Source organism: Rutidosis leptorrhynchoides, chromosome 10 (genome assembly GCF_046630445.1).
Source record: "Rutidosis leptorrhynchoides isolate AG116_Rl617_1_P2 chromosome 10, CSIRO_AGI_Rlap_v1, whole genome shotgun sequence".
NCBI lineage: Eukaryota > Viridiplantae > Streptophyta > Magnoliopsida > Asterales > Asteraceae > Rutidosis > Rutidosis leptorrhynchoides.
In genome coordinates this window covers 28,383,627-28,402,936 of record NC_092342.1, presented here as the reverse complement: position 1 = coordinate 28,402,936, position 19,310 = coordinate 28,383,627, and the positions used below count along the sequence as shown (strand labels likewise).

Sequence of the window (19,310 nt, the reverse complement as noted above, 5' to 3'; positions counted from 1 at the left end):
TTTTGATGAGGAAGCCATTGTTGTGTTGGTTTGTAGAACTTAACACACGAAATAGTGGTCATATATATTGGAAGAGGTGATTGATAAGAGTGTGAGTGTAAAGAATTTGTGGTCAAATTGGGACCATACAAGATAAAATGAGTATCTACAGGAGGGGGAGATATAAGAAACAAACAAATTTAAAAAAGATGTCTTTGAATTAACCATGAGTAACAAAATTTAAGTTCAAAGACATGTGCTTATGCGATTATTTACTTATATTTTGGTTCTTATCTAATGACCCCCAAATTAGCATATAGTTTTACAGTAATTTGGTCCTCAGCAGCTAATGCTCACTTTTGGACCAACTCATGAGGATGCAGTTGATGAGAAACCAAAAATACCAAACTAAATATATAGTGTTTCATTTCATATTCAACAAATGAGGGGCAAAATGGGATTTTTACATTTTTGGAGTGCTAATATTTTGGATGTTAGCATGAGTCGGGAGGGGGATATATAAAGATTCCCATACAACAAAAAGAAAGTTTGAGGTATTTTTTTTAGAAACTTACCAAAATCTTTATATAATATAATACTGTATATGATATGATTCACATAGGAACTCCTAGAAGAATATGGAAGTAGTATGTATGCCAATTAAGTACATGGTTGGTTGTTGTCTTTTAACACATTATTCATTCATCAGACATATTATTATAATCTTGTGACAGAAAAGGATGAAATTGTCCTATTGAGAGTGTATTATTGTACTTAGTAGTATTTTGTTACTGTTTTAAGTTCATCTCTCATACTAAAGGTCTGCCACTACGTTGGCCAAAACACGAACCGAAAAAAAAAAAACTGTTCATCAGCTCCTGTTACTGTTCATCGGCTCGGTGGCTCTGGTTACTGTTCATAGTTGTTGGCTGATATACTTATTGTAAATGATCATGATATATCATTTTTTTAAAAATAAGACCCCGAAGTGTGCTAGCGGATCTCCTTCGAAGATTCCTAAGCATCCAACCACTAGGCCACCATCGAAACCTTGGCTTGAGTGGCATGGGGTGAGTTTCAACTAGAGGTACTGCCAACTCTGGTTCGATTCTCACTCCAAGCGGGATTTTCCAACATTTGATGGTACTGCCAACATAACATCAATGCGATTTGGAAGATCTCGGGGGGTTTTCGCAACCTTCGATGGTACTGCCAACATCGACCCGAATTGGGTTTTCTCTTAACGTGTGTGTGGGTAGCATATGATCACGAAGGTGGTTAAGTCCCCTCCGGGTGATGCCGATACTGCCGTTCAAAAAAAAAAAAAAAAAAAAAAGAAAATTCAACCACTAGGCCACTCCTTAGGGTTCATGGTATATCATAGTATCGTTTAAGATGATACAATAATATTTTCTGTTGTTGTTGTTTTGGTTTGGTTAGCATGTTGAGTTAGTGTTGTTTTGTATTTTGTATTGTTCTTTTCTATGGCCCTGATATACCTTGACCTTTGTTTGTAAATTGGCTTATTGACGTATAATTTTTACCCTTGGGGAAAAAAAAAAAAAAATTGTTCATTCTATAAAAAAGCCTCATAGTTCATCTTCGATATAGGTGCCTAAATGGATGGGTCGATAGGTTGGGTATCGGTACCAAACAGATAAAGTTTACGTATCAGTCATTAGAAGGATCAAAACTTGATGACATTTTTTTATATCCTTTTTTAAGAACTTCATGTATAACAAATTACAGCAGCTAAAGATTATTCAGATATATAATGCGATTTTGAACGGTGTAATCATTGCAACACACATTGGGCGGGTTTTGACCTGTTTATATCTAGTTATGTTCTGTGTTTCTGAACAGATAAAATACCATTAAAAATGACCCATTATATATGTTAAAAATATCACATTCAGTTAATCCTTGATATATATATACGTAGTATATTGTATATATATGAACAATAAGTAAATGTCCTTTTTAAAAGAACTCGCAGTATATATGTTGTTACAATTCTGGACTTCTGATCGTGTATGTTAAAGTTGTACGAACGTAAGTGATCAAATGATTAAAGTATTGATTGAACTTAATCCAAAACTGGAATGTAGATTAAACTGCTAATTGCTGCAAATATTACCATCTAACAAATAAATCACTAAGCCTTTCACATAACTGCATAATACAATACCAATTTATTGATTGATAGTTATCCTCAAAAGAAGGACTAATTACCAAAACTCAAGGTTTTGTGACATATGATGAACAATTTTTAATCGAAGAGCTTTCGAGAGCCAACTTCTTATCAAGTGGAAAGAAAAAAGGATAGAGTTCATATCTAACATAACAACTACTATAAATAACTCTACACCCCTTCTTTTCATCACAAAAAGTCTCAAATACCCCTTCAGCGATCGCTAAACACTGCCTACACAAAAGCGGTGACAAATCTTGTGTACACTGCACCAACGCGTAGAGTGTCACAAAAGGGGTCAACTCGGTCTCCCCCTTTCCAATCCCTTTACTACCCGGGGTACTCGCTGATGAACTGATTTGATTCATAAGTGCCCCGAGCTTTTCGTTAAAAGTATTCGGGTCGGTCACGTTTTCAACATTAGCATAAAAGGTCCCATACCCCGTGTCTAGTTGACCAATGAAGTTTTCGGTGTTGTACCTTAAGAAGCAATACTCGTACCATATTCTAGCATCTACGTTGTTCGGACAAATGTTTCTTATTTCTTTTGATGCTTCTTGGATGCAAGTTGAGCAATCTTCAGTGCTCACATCTTGTCGACATTGGGCTAGCCCAAATACTTGGGCTTGGCCTGTGCCGTATGATGTAGCACTGTAGCCTGATAGGGAGGTGGTTTGGACTAGTTTGGTTAGAAGTGAATTAATGTTGTTGGTTATTTTGGTTGTGGTGTTTTTTGAGTTTTCATTGCAAACTTGTGCAGATGGATCAGTTGATTTAACATAGAGAATGCATAAAGCAAAGATGAGGAAATAAAAATGGTGGAGAAAAGCCATCTTTTTGTGAGTGCTTAAAAATGTATCATTTAGTTTGTTTATATATAGCATGAATGGCTAATTTTAAATGATCTAATCTGAATTTGTGGTCACAAATAAGGCTACGCTAGTTGACATTAAACATTATAAAAGTTATACGATGTATGTCCTTTTGAAAAGAAAGGAAAAAGTTATTTATAAAATTGTCTACGGTATTTTATACTTGTTTAAATTTATTAAATGATGCAGAAATTATTACTTATATGTTTTTAGTTTGATGTGTTTTAGTTTGTTTGTGGTTCCTTCTTTTGGGCCACGTTATAGGTTTTTGATTGTCGCTTTGATAGATTGTTTAGTTTGGATGAGGTTGCTCGTAGTTATGTCTGTTTGTGTGTCCGTTCTCGTTTTGGCTCGTATTGAGTTGGCGTTTTTAGGACAATTTAGATTGCTTACTCTTTTCGAGCTTTTTCGATCGTTGTTTTTTTTTTTTTTTTTTTATATCGTTTTATAGAATCCTTCATTTATCGATGAAAGTATTCTAATAAAATGTTTTTCATTTGACTTTATATTGAGGGCAGTGGGATATTTTGACCGAACTTCTCTGAGTTGACTATTGAATGATTAATGTCAATGGTTGTGTTTATTTGGTTGATTATGAAGGGTGTTGAAACAAAATCATGTTTACTAGAAGAATTGTGACACACGTGATTGGACATATTCTAAAAGCAAACAATCCATAGTAACAATCCAATTTTTGAAATGTTTTTGTCATATTATTTGACTGAGCAACTAATCTTCGTAGGTAATATTTTATGAGTGAGGTTCTAAAGATCGAGAAGATGAATTAGTCAAGAAGGGAGAGAAATTTATGAATATGCAAGGATTATGTATACTTCTTTTTAAGTATTTAAGATCATCAAATTTATAAATTATAAGTGAGAAATATCTTCTAAATTCCGAAGTTTGTGGAATTATAATGAACACGGTAACATCATAGCATACGTACGCATTAATTGTTATATACAATTACAATGATAGAGATCGTAAATCAATAGTTATGTCAACCACATAAACTATCTATACCACAAGTTTTATATATGCTTTAACATGTGTCGACGCACATATTAACATTTTCTTTTTATAAAATGTTGTTATTAAGGTAAAACGAATGTATATCATACTATCTATTAAATCTCTAATTTGATGACGTTATTTTATCCAATTTATTTCCTTTCTAATTTAAAAACATGACACATGTCATCACTACATGAGACTAGGTGATGTTATTATTGAGTAATTAAACAATAATTTAATTAATTACTATGTATATAATTGAGTGATAAATATTATACACAATAATTTAATAACATAGATAATAAGTGATATTATTATCTAAAAAACTGTTACATGATAATTATTTGATGATAATTAAGTGATAATTATTTAATGATAATAAGAAAATTGTCTAAAAATATAACAAATACATAAGAATAAATATATTGTATAACGAATATGAATCCATTATATTTTTGTCAATTATATCTTTTAAAGATATCTTAAATAGTCATAGATCATTAATATATTTAATTGAAAATATATGATACGAGGTGGTATTTTTTACATAATTTTATATAAGCATCTATCAGTGTAGGACTTTTTCTTGTGTATAAAGAAAAACGAAAGATAAGATCATACAACACAAAATAAGAAAATTCAACAACGACAACAACAACAACAACAACAAAATCCAATTCCGTAAAAGTGGTGTATGTGGGAGGTAAGATGTAGACAATCCTTCCCCTATTCTAGAATAAAGACAGATCATTTATCTACCCATAGTGAAACACCCCTAGAGTAGAGAAAGTCATCTCTCTCAATGTTCTATGGATAAAGAGTACTTTCGAATGGAGATTCGGCCATTAAAAAATAAGTATGAGACGCCATAGAAATAGTGGAATCAAATTTCCATGAGTTTTAAACCTGTCTGAATTTCAATCTAGACTCTGAGCGAAAATCAAGTCACCAATAAATCGACATTTGCTGTTGGCTCGATTAATAGAGACATAAGAAAATGATATCGCAAAATTAATTCTCTAAAATACTTCACAGTAAATAATATGAATTTTCATAAATAATAGTTGTGAATTTTTTATAGAAGCCAGTCATTATATGTGAAAATTAGTGTTTTAAAGTTAAAGAGAGGGAGATTGAATGTGGTTTGATTTTTAAAGTCAAAGAGAGGGTCATAAATGTTTGTGTAGATAGTGATTTAAAAGATAATAGAAATGTACAACAATAACAACAAAATCAAATACACTTATGTGGTGTATGGGAGAGGTGATATGTAGACAATCCTTCCCCTATTCGAGAATAAAGACAAGTCATTTTCTCCACCCATAATGAAAACAATCTCAAACCTCCCTCTCTCTATTCGGCGGATAGAGAGATTGTTTCCGAGTGGACCTCCGGCCAATAAGTAGGAAAATTTGCTTTAAAAAAATAAAAGAAAATTGAGACGCCATTAAAATTATAAAATCAAATTTCCATATGTTTTAAACATGCCTGAAATTTACTTTAGGCTCTAAGAGATAATATAAATATATAGAGAGTTTATACATCGTAATTTTGAATGTGAGTGTATGATGGTGTAAATGTGCTTACTTCAAAGGTAACCATTTAGGTTTGATATCTTTTATGAAGTTTTTTTCTTTTTTTTTTTTAAATTACTGTTAGACAAAATTTCATTCCCCGTCCCTGAACTTTACATCAAATTTGTCTCCTCGTCCTTTTTTTTGTGCATCTCTCGTCCCTAATGTATCACAATTCTACATCCCTCGTCCTTTTTAAGGACGAGGGATGTAGAATTGACAGAAAGAAAAAGGACGAGGAGTCAAGAAAAAGGACGAGAGATGTAGAATTGTGATACATTAGGGACGAGAGATGCACAAAAAAAGAAAAAGAAAAAAGGACGAGGAGTCAAATTTGATGTAAAGTTCAGGGACGATGAATGAAATTTTGTCTTACTGTTAATTATTATTTACTTTGAACAAGTTTACTTAGTGTGTTAGTTAAATTGAGACTCATTTAAAGTTCTGTTTACCGACTATTCTAATTGTTTTGCATATTTTTATGAACCATCTGATGTTTTAACGGGTCATAAAATCGGAAGAACTGAAAACAGACCATTATGATGATAACATATTGACGTATGTGTTTAATAACACACGTATTTGTTTAATAATATTAGAATCGTAGCATATCATTCAATAATTTTCTTTAGCAGACCCGTAATTTCACGAGTCTTTCAACTAGTTTCTCTTAAGATACAAGTCTCTCAAACTTTACCTAAATATATGAAGTATAAAAGTTCATTATCTCTTTTTATTCAATCAAATAGTAAACGCTTTTCCTATAACGATATTTGTGAAACGTTCTGAGATTGACTTGGTCAGTCAACCATTATATGGTGCCTATCCAACCTAATTCATGCTTTATATCTAGAAGAATAGAGTAGTCCACTAAAAACATTTTAGATATCTTACATTTCGATAAAAAGTCATAGCATGTCATATATTTTTCATTTTTGTGTCAACATCAAAATACTTTGATACAAGTGGTTAGTTGAAACAACTCAACCCGTATTCAACACGACAAATTTTTTTTTTAAAATAAATAAACCATTAACGCCCAATTAAATAGTTACATAACGTGAAACGTTTCATTCAACCCATTAAAACAATGTCACAAGTTTAATGTTTACAAATAAGGCACAAAGGTCCTTAAACAAATGTAATACAAGCTCGACCCGTTAAAAATGATAGTTTTAATTCAAACAACACTCGAGCATGATTTGGGGCTAAACTACCCAAAACACTAGGCCGACTTCAAAAGCTTCAACAAGCATCCAACAAGGGGTAACTAGTGCCCAACCACCCCCTTCCCCTTCTCCGCACCTGCATCTATAAAGATAAACAACGAGAGGGGTAAGCTAATGCTTAGTGAGTGCAACAGTTATACGATTACATATACAACATACTTACTTGCAATCACTTACGCATTTACCGCATACATGCTAGCAATATAAATAATCATACCAACACAAGTATAATACTAAAGCTTCGACCACACAAGCTAGCATAACAATAGCATATAATTCGAACAATATAATATGCTACAATACAACACATAACCATGGTTGACCTATCGTACAAGGAATGGTACTCGAATTTCCCATCGGTGTTCATAACAACCATTAGTGCACTTAACACGTCGCACACTAACCCCACGGGTGGCATCTTAACACGTCGATACTTCACCCCGGGTGGTGTCTTAACACGTCGACACTTCACCCCGAGTGGTGTCTTAAGACGTCGACACTTCACTCGTTACATCTCTTGGAGTGGCATCTTAACACGTCGATGCTTCACTCCCGAGTGGTGTCTTAACACGTCGACACTTCACTCGCCACGTGAGAAGTGGTGTCTTAACACGTCGACACTTCACAACTCATGCCACACAAATAAATACATTATATATGCACGCATATAATTGTTCCACTCACCTTATCACGTCGGTGGCGATAAAACACTTCCGTATGTTTCAAGCAAAGTACCTAATACATTAAGTACACTTTCAATACACAAGCTAGTTGGACTAGACACCAACATTTAACACTTGGGCATTTAATGACCCGATTGCATTAAATGACTCATTTACACCAAAACCGTCCATTAATGGCCAAGACTCATCATAGATCACTAAAAGCTAGTGATTATAGTTCAATATCAACAACTAACAACATTTAGGGTATTTTCATACCCATCTTGCCCAAACTAGGTCAACATTACCCATTTGGCCCATTTTGACACTTAGAGTTACAAATTTGGTCAAACTTAACTCATTGACAAATCTTTCATCATTTTACAAGTGTAATAGTGACTAACAACACCATTTAACACTTACAACCTCAATTCATATGACCAAATCCTAGATTATAGCTATTAGAGTTTCCTTTCATCAATATAACCCAAGTTCACCCATTTAACCCCCAAATGGGTCATACAAGTCTCAAGTAAACAAAACTCTAGCCATAAACCAATTAAAACTCAAAACATAGAGTTAAGACTTACCAATACTATCACAACGAAGCTAGTGACGTAGGGAACAACTTTAAAGCTTGGGTTCGGGTGAGATTTGGCCTTCTTCTTCACCAAAGGGAGCTCTCTCACTCTAAAACCTTATCTCTCTCTCTCTAGATTTAATTTGGGTAGATGAGAATGTGATAAATGAAGTTAGGATAAGCTTGAACCAGCTTTTAGACTCCCAAAACCGGCCACAAATGAAAAGACCAATATACCCTTCTTTTAAATTACAAAATAAAAAGGTATGCTGATTCAGGGGTGTGCGCGCCGCGCACACTATAATACGCTCCCCGCACACCAAGTGTAATTTGTGTGAGCCGCGCACACTATAATGCGCGCCCTGCGCACCAAGTGTAAATTCTGTGAGCCGCGCACATGAAAGTGCGCCCCGCGCACATAGTGTAATTTTTGACTGATTGCTTTTTCTTCATACGTGCGCGCCTCACACCCTAACTAACACGCCTCACACATTCTAGACTTCAATTTTTGGAAATTTTCTTGAACTTTTAACTAATCGAACTTATACCCACAACCTTTATAACCCTCGATAACATAAGAGCTTCAAAATATAGGAAAATAACACAACTTTCGCGATAAACACTTTAAACTATACACAATTGATCGCGGTTAATATTAAACGTTTACAAGGTAAAAATATGCACCTTAAGTCATATATAAGGAAAACGGGATGTTACAACTCTCCCCCACTTGAATCGGAGCGCGTCCTCGCGATCCAAGCCGCATGACAAGCCGGGAGATAAACCAAAACAAACTCTTCGGATTCCCACGTAAATTCGGAACCCTTTCGATGTCGCCATTGCACTTTGAAAGTTCTAACTTCTTTGTTCTGCAACATTTTAACCTTTTCATCAAGGATTGCAATCGGATCTTCAACATACTCTAATTTGTTGTTCAACGCAATCTCATCTAATGGCACGCAAGTCTAGTCATCCGCAAGACACCTACGGAGATGGGAAAAATGAAACGTGTTATAGATCCCCGCAAGCTCTTCGGGCAACTCTAGTCTATAAGCAACCTCACCAACACGAGCCAAAACCTTGAAAGGACCAATAAATCGAGGAGCTAACTTTCCCCGTTTTCGAAACCGAATAACACCTTTCCATGGCGAAACCTTAAGCATCACCATGTCACCTTCTTGAAACTCAATCGGTCTCCTACCTTTATCGGCATAAGTTTTTTGTCTATCTTGCGCCGCCTTAAGTCGAGCCCGAATCATCTCAATCTTACTATTCGTCTCTAAAACCAAATCAGTACTCCCGATTTCTCTTTGACCCACTTCACCCCAACAAATATGAGTTTGAAACCTACGCCCATAAAGCATCTCATAAGGTGGCATTCCAATACTAGTGTGGTAACTATTATTGTACGAGAATTCCACCAATGGTAAGGGCTCATCCCAACTACCACCGAAATCAATAACACACGCCCTTAACATATCCTCCAACGTTTGATTCGTACGCTCGGTTTGACCGTCCGTTTGAGGATGATACGCCGTGCTCATTTTCAATTGAGTACCCATATCTTCATGAAACTTATTTCAAAACCGAGACGTGACACGAGTATCTCGATCCGAAACAATAGATATAGGAACCCCATGTCTCGATATCACCTCCTTGATAACACAACTTGGACAAAGTCTCCGATGATATCATTTCCCGAATGGGAAGAAACAAAGCACTCTTCGTCAACCGATCAACTATTACCCAAATCGTATCAAATTGGGTTCTCGCCGTCTTGGGTAACTTTGTAATGAAGTCCATGGTAATGTGCTACCATTTCCATTTTGGAACTTCCAATGGTTGTAGCTTACCCTACAGCTTTTGGTGTTCGGCTTTAACTTGCAAACACGTGACGCATTGTTCAACATACTTAACAACATCACGTTTCATGCCGGGCCACCAATACTCTTTCTTCAAATCATAGTACATTTTTGTTGCACCCGGATGAACGGAATACTTTGACTTATGTGCTTCATCAAGTAGCATCTTTCGGTAATCGCCCATCTTAGGTACCCACACTCTACCTTGAAAGGACAACAAACCATGCGGGCCTAAGGTAATGGACTTCGTTTGCCCCACGATTCGTTCCTCATGTTTGTTGTTAACAAAAGCTTTAATTTGAATCTCACCAAGCTTTACAAGAAAATCGTTAGTAATAATCATGCGTAACGATCCTACTCATATTGCCGGATGTTGACTCTTCCAACTTAACGCATCCGCGACCACGTTCGCCTTACCCGGATGATAAAGTATCTCACAATCATAATCCTTTACCACATCCATCCACCTACGTTGACGATAATTCAAATCTCGTTGATTAAAGAGATGTTTCAAACTCTTATGATCCGAATAAATCGTACACTTGACACCATACAAGTAGTGGCGCCAAATTTTCAACGCATGTACCACCGCCGCCAATTCGAGATCATGAGTCGGGTATCTCTTCTCGTGTTCCTTTAGTTGCCGAGAGGCGTAAACGATGACTTTACCTCTTTGCATTAGAACACACCCGATTCCATTTAACGAGGCATCACAATAAACTGTCATATCTTCGATTCCTTCCGGTAATACCAACACCGCAGCTTGACACAATTTCTCCTTTAATAATTGGAAAGCAATCTCTTGCTCGTTTTCCCAATTAAACCTCACGTTCTTCCTCGTCAATTTCGTCAATGGAGAAGCAATTTTAGAAAAATCTTGGATAAACCGATGATAATAACCGGCCAATCCGAGAAAACTTCGAATTTTCGTAGGCGTAGTCGGTTTTCCCCAATTCTTCACCGTTTCTATCTTCCCTGGGTCTACTTGAATACCTTATTGATTCACAATATGGCCAAGGAATTGCACCTCCCTTAGCCAAAATTCACATTTGGAGAATTTAGCATACAACTTCTCCTTCCGCAACGTCTTCAACACTTCACGCAAATGGTGCTCATGCTCTTTCATACTCTTTGAATAGACAAGTATGTAGTCAATGAACACAATTATCGACTTGTCCAACATAGGTTGGCACACCCGGTTCATAAGATCCATGAATGCCGCCGGTGCATTCGTAAGACCAAAAGGCATAACTACAAACTCAAAATGCCCGTAACGAGTTCGAAAAGCCGTTTTCTCTATGTCTTCCTCACGGACCCGCACTTGGTGATAGCCGGACCGTAAGTCAATCTTAGAAAAATACGTTGCACCTTGGAGTCGGTCAAACAAATCGTCAATCCGAGGTAATGGATAACGATTCTTGATCGTCACTTTGTTCAACTCCCGATAATCGATGCACATCCGCATACTACCATCTTTCTTCTTCACAAACAAAACCGGAGCACCCCATGGCGAGGAACTCGGTCGAATAAAACCCTTTTCAAGCAACTCTTGGGTTTGATTTAACAACTCTTGCATTTCCGTCGGCGCTAAACGATAAGGAGTTTTAGCAATGAGAGTAGCTCCCGGAACCAACTCAATGCGAAATTCAACTTGTCTTTCAGCCGGAACACCCGGTAACTCATCCGAAAAAACGTCTTCAAATTCATTAACCACCGGAATTTCACGAATGGGTGGTGGCTCATCACGAGTATCAACCACATGGGCAAGAAAAACCATACCACCACTATTAAGAAATTGTCGCGCCCGTGCATAAGTGCATAATGGTACTAGTCTTCTTCGTTTATCGCCATGAATAATCAACTCTCCCTCACTTGGGGTCTTCACGCGAATGAACTTATCATGGCATGAAATATCGGCTCTATAACGATCGAGCCAATCCATACCCACAACAATATCAAACTCACCCAAGGTCATCGAAATGAGATCAATTTTAAACGTTTCGGTACCAAACACAACATTACAATCTTTACACACATCAACCCCTAGCACCATCTTACCATCCGCTATTTCAACTTCTACCGGATGACTTAACTTAGCTAGCGGTTTGTTAAGCTTAGACACAAATCGAGGCGATACAAAAGACAAATTAGCATCGCTATCAAATAATATCCTTGCCGGATTAGAGTTAACCATGAAAGTACCTGAGACAACTTCATTGGATTGCTTGGCCTCATCATTGTTCATCTAATAATTTCGCCCCCGATCTATACCCGCCGCTTTCTCCAACCTCTTAACATGATCACCCCGCAAATCGGGACACTCCATCCTTCGGTGCCCTTCCTTACCACAATTAAAACAAGTGAGCTTGGTTGTAGATGAGGGTTTCGGACAATCACGAGCCATGTGCCCCTTTTGTCCACAATTGTAGCACGCATAAGTAAACTCTCCGGAAGCACCCTTCTTCACACTACCAACACTCCCGGAGCCCTTCTTGTTCTTTTTGTTTGAAAAGTTCGAATGACTAGTAGCTTCAAACTTCCTTTTGCCAAAAGTAAAGTCACTTTTTCTCAAGACGAGCGACTCAAAACCTTTAGCCATATCGAACAACTCATCAAAACTTTTCACCACGTTCACACTAATCTTCTCTTGATAGCTATCGTTCAAGGTTTGATAAAAATCTTCTTTCAATATCTTATCATTCCCAACATACTCCGGGCAAAATTGGGTCTTTGACAAGAAAACGGATTTGAGAGTGTTCAAATCCATCGACCCTTGCCTCAAGGCACGCAACTCGTCCTTAAGTCTAGTAAGATCGGCTGAAGTTCGGTACTCTTGGAAAAACTGCGCCTTGAACTCATCCCAAGTAAAGTTCATACATTGTTCTTCACCATAAAGTTGGATTTTCGCATCCCACCACAACTTAGCATCACCTCTCAACATGCTACAACCATACCTTGCCTTCTTATCGAGAGGGCATTCACAAGTACGAAAAGCCCCTTCCATATCGGAGATCCACCGGGCACTCCTAAGTGGGTCCCGTTCGCCCTCAAAAGTAGGAGGTTGAGCATCTTTAAAATTCTTGTAGAAAAAGTCCCGCCTTCTAACGTTATCCTCTTGAAGGACAACCTTAATTTGTGTAGTGACCTGAACTTTTCCATATTTATATATATTAAATGAAATTGATATTTACATGATTAAATGTTTCCAACATGTTAAGCAATCAAACTTGTTAAGACTTGATTAATTAAAATGAGTTTCATGTAGACAATTGACCACCCGAGTTGACCGACGATTCACGAACGTTAAAACTTATATAAACTATATGATGTCATATATATGGATATATATATAGTTAAAATGATATTATGATAAGTAAGTATCTCACTAGGTATATTAACAATGAGTTATATACATAAAAATGAGATTACTAAGTTAAGAAACTCGAAACGATATATATAACGATTATCGTTATAACAACGCCTTACTAAATACATATGTATCATATTAAGGTATTGTTACACTATATTTAACATGATAAAATGATAATTATATATATCATTATGTATGTTAACAATGAACTACATATGTAAAACAAGACTACTAACTTAAGAATTTCGAAACGAGGCATATATGTAACGATTATCGTTGTAACGACATTTTAATGTATATATATCATATTAAGATATATTCATACATCATAATATCATGATAATGTAATAATTTAAAATCTCATTAGATATAATAAACAATGGGTTAACTACATTAAACAATATCGTTAACTTAAAGGTTTCAAAACAACACTTACATGTAACGACTAACGATGATTTAACGACTCAGTTAAAATATATATACATGTAGTATTTTAAGATGTATTCTTACACTTTTGAAAGACTTCAAGACACATATCAAAGTACTTCTACTTATCCAAAATGCTTACAATTGCATTCTCATTCATTTTCATCAACAATTCTACTCGTATACACCCGTATTCGTACTCGTACAATACATAGCTTCTAAATGTATTTACTATTGGTATATACACTCCAATGATCAGCTCTTAGCAGCCCTTGTGAGTCACCAAGATATGTGGGAACCATCATTTGACAACTAGCATGACTTATGTGAAATGTCCCGTTCATATTGATTATAAACGTTCCATATTAATTGATTTCGTTGCGAGGTTTTGACCTCTATATGAGACGTTTTTCAAAGACTGCATTCGTTTTTTAAAAACAAACCATAACCTTTATTCTATCGACAAGGTTAAAAGGGCATCACCTAGATTATCCAGAAATGATAATCTAAAATATCACACTTACACACTACCAATACATATTGGTTTACAATATTAATATGTTACAACAAAGTAAATCTCGAATGCAGTTTTAAACAATATTATACAAGCATGCTGACACCAAATCTTGTCCTTATTTTAGCATGCAACAGCGGAAGCTATTAATAATCACCTGAGAATAAACATGCTTTAAACATCAACAAAAATGTTGGTGAGTTATAGGTTTAACCTATATATTTATCAAATCATAATAATAGACCACAAGATTTCATATTTCAATATACATCCCATACATAGAGATAAAAATCATTCATAAGGATTGAACACCTGGTAACCGACATTAACAAGATGCATATAAGAATATCCCCATCATTCTGGGACATCCATCGGACATGATATAAAAACTCGAAATACTAAAGCATCCGCTACAACGGATGGGGTTTGTTGGGCCCAATAGATCTATCTTTAGGATTTGCGTCAATTAGTAGACTGGTTTACTAATTCTTAGGTTACCAAGTAAAAAGGGCATATTCGGCTTCGATCATTCATCCATAGAAAGTAGTTTCATGTACTTGTGTCTATTTTGTAAAACATTTATAAAGCTGCATGTATTCTCATCCCAAAAATATTAGATTTTAAAAGTGGGACTATAACTCACTTTCACAGATTTTCACTTCGTCGAAAAATAAGACTTGGCCACGGGTCAATTCACGAACCTATAACAAATATGTACATATATATCAAAGTATGTTCAAAATATATTTACAACATTTTTAATACGTTTTAATGTTTTAAGTTTATTAAGTCAGCTGTCCTCGTTAGTAACCTACAACTAGTTGTCCACAGTTAGATGTACAGAAATAAATTGATATATATATCTTGAATCAATCCACGACCCAGTGTATACATGTCTCAGGCTAGATCACAACTCAAAGCATATATATTTTTGGAATCAACCTCAACCCTGTATAGCTAACTCCAACATTACTGCATATAGAGTGTCTATGGTTGTTCCAAATAATATATATACATGGGTCGATATGATATGTCAAAACATTTGCATACGTGTCTATGGTATCCCAAGATTACATAATATATTAGAATACATGTATAATACAATATGAATTAGCTAGGATATGATTAATATAGATTTGTTACCAATTTTCACGTAGCTACAACAAGAAAAATTATCCAATCTTGTTTTACCCATAACTTCTTCGTTTTAAATCTGTTTTGAGTGATTCAAGTCGCTATGGTTTCATATTGAACTTAAGTTTATGAATCTAAACAGCAAAAGTATAAGTTTATAGTCGGAAATATAGGTTACAAGTCGTTTTTGTAAAGGTAGTCATTTCAGTCGAAAGAACGACGTCTAGATGACCATTTTGGAAAACATACTTTCACTTTGAGTTTAACCATGATTTTTGGATATAGTTTCATGTTCATAAGAAAAATCATTTTCCCAGAAGAACAACTTTTAAATCAAAGTTTATCATAGTTTTTAATTAACTAACCCAAAACAGCCTGCGGTGTTACTACGACGGCGTATATCCGGTTTTACGGTGTTTTTCGTGTTTTCAAGTTTTAAATCATTAAGTTAGCATATCATATAGATATAGAACATGTGTTTAGTTGATTTTAAAAGTCAAGTTACAAGGATTAACTTTTGTTTGCGAACAAGTTTAGAATTAACTAAACTATGTTCTAGTGATTACAAGTTTAAACCTTCGAATAAGGTAGTTTTATATATATATAAATCGAATGATGTTATGAACATCATTACTACCTCAAGTTTAGTAGGTAAACCTATTGGTAATGATGAAAAAATAACTTGAGCTTCAAAGGATCTTTGATGGCTTGGAAGTTCTTGAAATAGAATCATGACACAAAAACAAGTTCAAGTAAGATTATTACTCGAATTAAGATAGTTATAGTTATAGAAATTGAATCAAAGCTTGAATATGAATATTACCTTGATTTATAAAGATAGCCTACTGTAAATAACAAAGGTTTCTTGATCTTAGATGATTGCTTAGAATGGATTAGGAAACTTGGAAGTAAACTTGTAAACTTGGAAGTGTTCTTAATGTGTTCTTGAGTAATTGTTTTTATGATGATTATAGGTAATAACCAAAGCTTGTATTTGATGATTTTTGCTGGAAAAATAGTAACTTAGACTTTCATGGAAGAGTGTATGTGTTTTGAGAGAGAATTGGGAAGAAAATTGGAAGTGAAATGGAGTAGGTGGTGAGTGGTGAAGGTGAGTGGGGTTAAAAGGAGTTCTTATTTTTGTTTCCTTACTCATAAGTCATGCTAGTTGTCTAATTGTTGGTTCCACATGTTTGTTGACTATCTAGGGCTGCTAAGAGCTGAATTATTATGTGTATATACCAATAGTATATACGTCTAGGAGCTGGGTATTGTACGAGTACGAATACAGTTGCATACGAGTAGAATTGTTGATGAAAATGAATGAGAATGCAATTGTAAGCATTTTTTTTAAGTAGAAGTACTTTGATATGTGTCTTGAAGTCTTTCAAAAGTGTACTAATACATCTTAATACACTACATGTATATACATTTTAACTGAGTCGTTAAGTCATCGTTAGTCGTTAAATGTAAGTGTTGTTTTGAAACCTTTAAGTTAACGATCTCATTTAATGTTGTTAACCCATTGTTTATTATATCTAATGAGATGTTAAATTATTACATTAATATCAAGATATTATGATGCATGAATATATCTTAATATGATATATATACATTAAAATGTCGTTACAACGATAATCGTTACATATATGCCTCGTTTCAAAATTCTTAAGTTAGTAGTCTTGTTTTACATATGTAGTTCATTGTTAACATACTTAATGATATATATAATTATTATTTTATCACGTTAAATATAGTGTAACAATATCTTAATATGATACATATGTATTTAGTAAGACGTTGTAATAACGATAATCGTTATATATATCATTTCGAGTTTCTTAACTTAGTAGTCTTATTTTTATGTATATAACTCATTGTTAATATACTTATGGAGATACTTACTTATCATAATCTCATGTTTACTATATACATATCCATATATATATCGTCATGTCATTTTTACAAGTTTTAACGTTCGTGAATCGCCGGTCAACTTGGGTGGTCAATTGTCTACATGAAACTCATTTCAAATAATCAAGTCTTAACAAGTTTGATTGCTTAACATGTTGGAAACACTTAATCATGTAAATAACAATCTCATTTAATATATATTAACATGGAAAAGTTCGGGTCACTACAGTACCTACCCGTTAAATAAATTTCGTCCCGAAATTTTAAGCAGTTGGAGGTGTTGACGTATCTTCTGCAAATAGGTGCGGGTATTTCTTCTTCATCTGATCTTCTCATTCCCAAGTGAACTCAGGTCCTCTACGAGCATTCCATTAAACCTTAACAATTGGTATCTTGTTTTGCTTAAGTCTTTTAACCTCACGATCCATTATTTCGACGGGTTCTTCGATGAATTCAAGTTTTTTGTTGATTTGGATTTCGTCTAACGGAATAGTGAGATCTTCTTTAGCAAAACATTTCTTCAAATTCGAGACGTGGAAAGTGTTATGTACAGCCGCGAGTTGTTGAGGTAATTCAAGTCAGTAAGCTACGGGTCCGACAAGATCAATAATCTTGAATGGTCTAATATACCTTGGATTTAATTTCCCTCATTTACCAAATCGAACAACATCTTTCCAAGGTGCAACTTTAAGCATGACCATCTCTCTAATTTCAAATTCTATATCTTTTCTTTTAATGTCAGCTTAGCTCTTTTGTCGACTTTGGGCGGTTTTCAACCGTTGTTGAATTTGGATGATCTTCTTGGTAGTTTCTTGTATTATCTCCGGACCCGTAATCTGTCTATCCCCCACTTCACTCCAACAAATCGGAGACCTGCACTTTCTACCATAGAGTGCTTCAAACGGCGCCATCTCAATGCTTGAATGGTAGCTATTGTTGTAGGAAAATTCTGCTAACGGAAGGTGTCGATCCCAACTGTTTCCGAAATCAATAACACATGCTCGTAGCATGTCTTCAAGCGTTTGTATCGTCCTTTCGCTCTGCCCATCAGTTTGTGGATGATAAGCAGTACTCATGTCTAGACGAGTTCCTAATGCTTGCTGTAATGTCTGCCAGAATCTTAAAATAAATCTGCCATCCCTATCAGAGATAATAGAGATTGGTATTCCATGTCTGGAGACGACTTCCTTCAAATACAATCATGCTAACTTCTCCATCTTGTCATCTTCTCTTATTGGCAGGAAGTGTGCTGATTTGGTGAGACGATCAACTATTACCCAAATAGTATCAAAACCACTTGCAGTCCTTGGCAATTTAGTGATGAAATCCATGGTAATGTTTTCCCCTTTCCATTCCGGGATTTCGGGTTGTTGAAGTAGACCTGATGGTTTCTGACGCTCCGCTTTGACCATAAAACACGTCAAACATTCTCCTACGTATTTAGCAACATTAGCTTTCATACCCGGCCACCAAAAATGTTTCTTGAGATCCTTGTACATCTTCCCCGTTCCAGGATGTATTGAGTATCTGGTTTTATGAGCTTCTCTAAGTACCATTTCTCTCATATCTCCAAGTTTTGGTACCCAAATTCTTTCAGCCCTATACCGAGTTCCGTCTTCCAGAATATTAAGATGTTTCTTCGATCATTTGGGTATTTCATCCTTTAAATTTCCCTCTTTTAAAACTCCTTGTTGCGCCTCCTTTATTTGAGTAGTAAGGTTATTGTGAATCATTATATTCATAGCTTTTACTCGAATGGGTTCTCTGTCCTTTCTGCTCAAAGCGTCGGCTACCACATTCGCCTTCCTTGGGTGGTAACGAATCTCAAAGTCGTAATCATTCAACAATTCAATCCACCTGCGCTGCCTCATGTTCAGTTGTCTCTGATTAAATATGTGTTGAAGACTTTTGTGGTCGGTATATATAATACTTTTGACCCCATATAAGTAGTGCCTCCAAGTATTTAATACAAAAACAACCGCGCCTAAT

The 19,310-nt window shown here is 35.4% G+C and overlaps 1 protein-coding gene across 1 annotated transcript; it reads right to left on the bottom strand.

Moving 5' to 3' along the window:
- Positions 1 to 2,120: 2,120 nt before the first annotated feature.
- On the bottom strand, positions 2,121 to 3,020 carry LOC139872643 (cysteine-rich repeat secretory protein 55). The gene has a single exon (XM_071860554.1). It carries the CDS (start codon positions 3,001 to 3,003, stop codon positions 2,218 to 2,220), a length of 786 nt encoding a protein of 261 aa, XP_071716655.1. The 5' UTR covers positions 3,004 to 3,020; the 3' UTR covers positions 2,121 to 2,217.
- Positions 3,021 to 19,310: the final 16,290 nt, after the last annotated feature.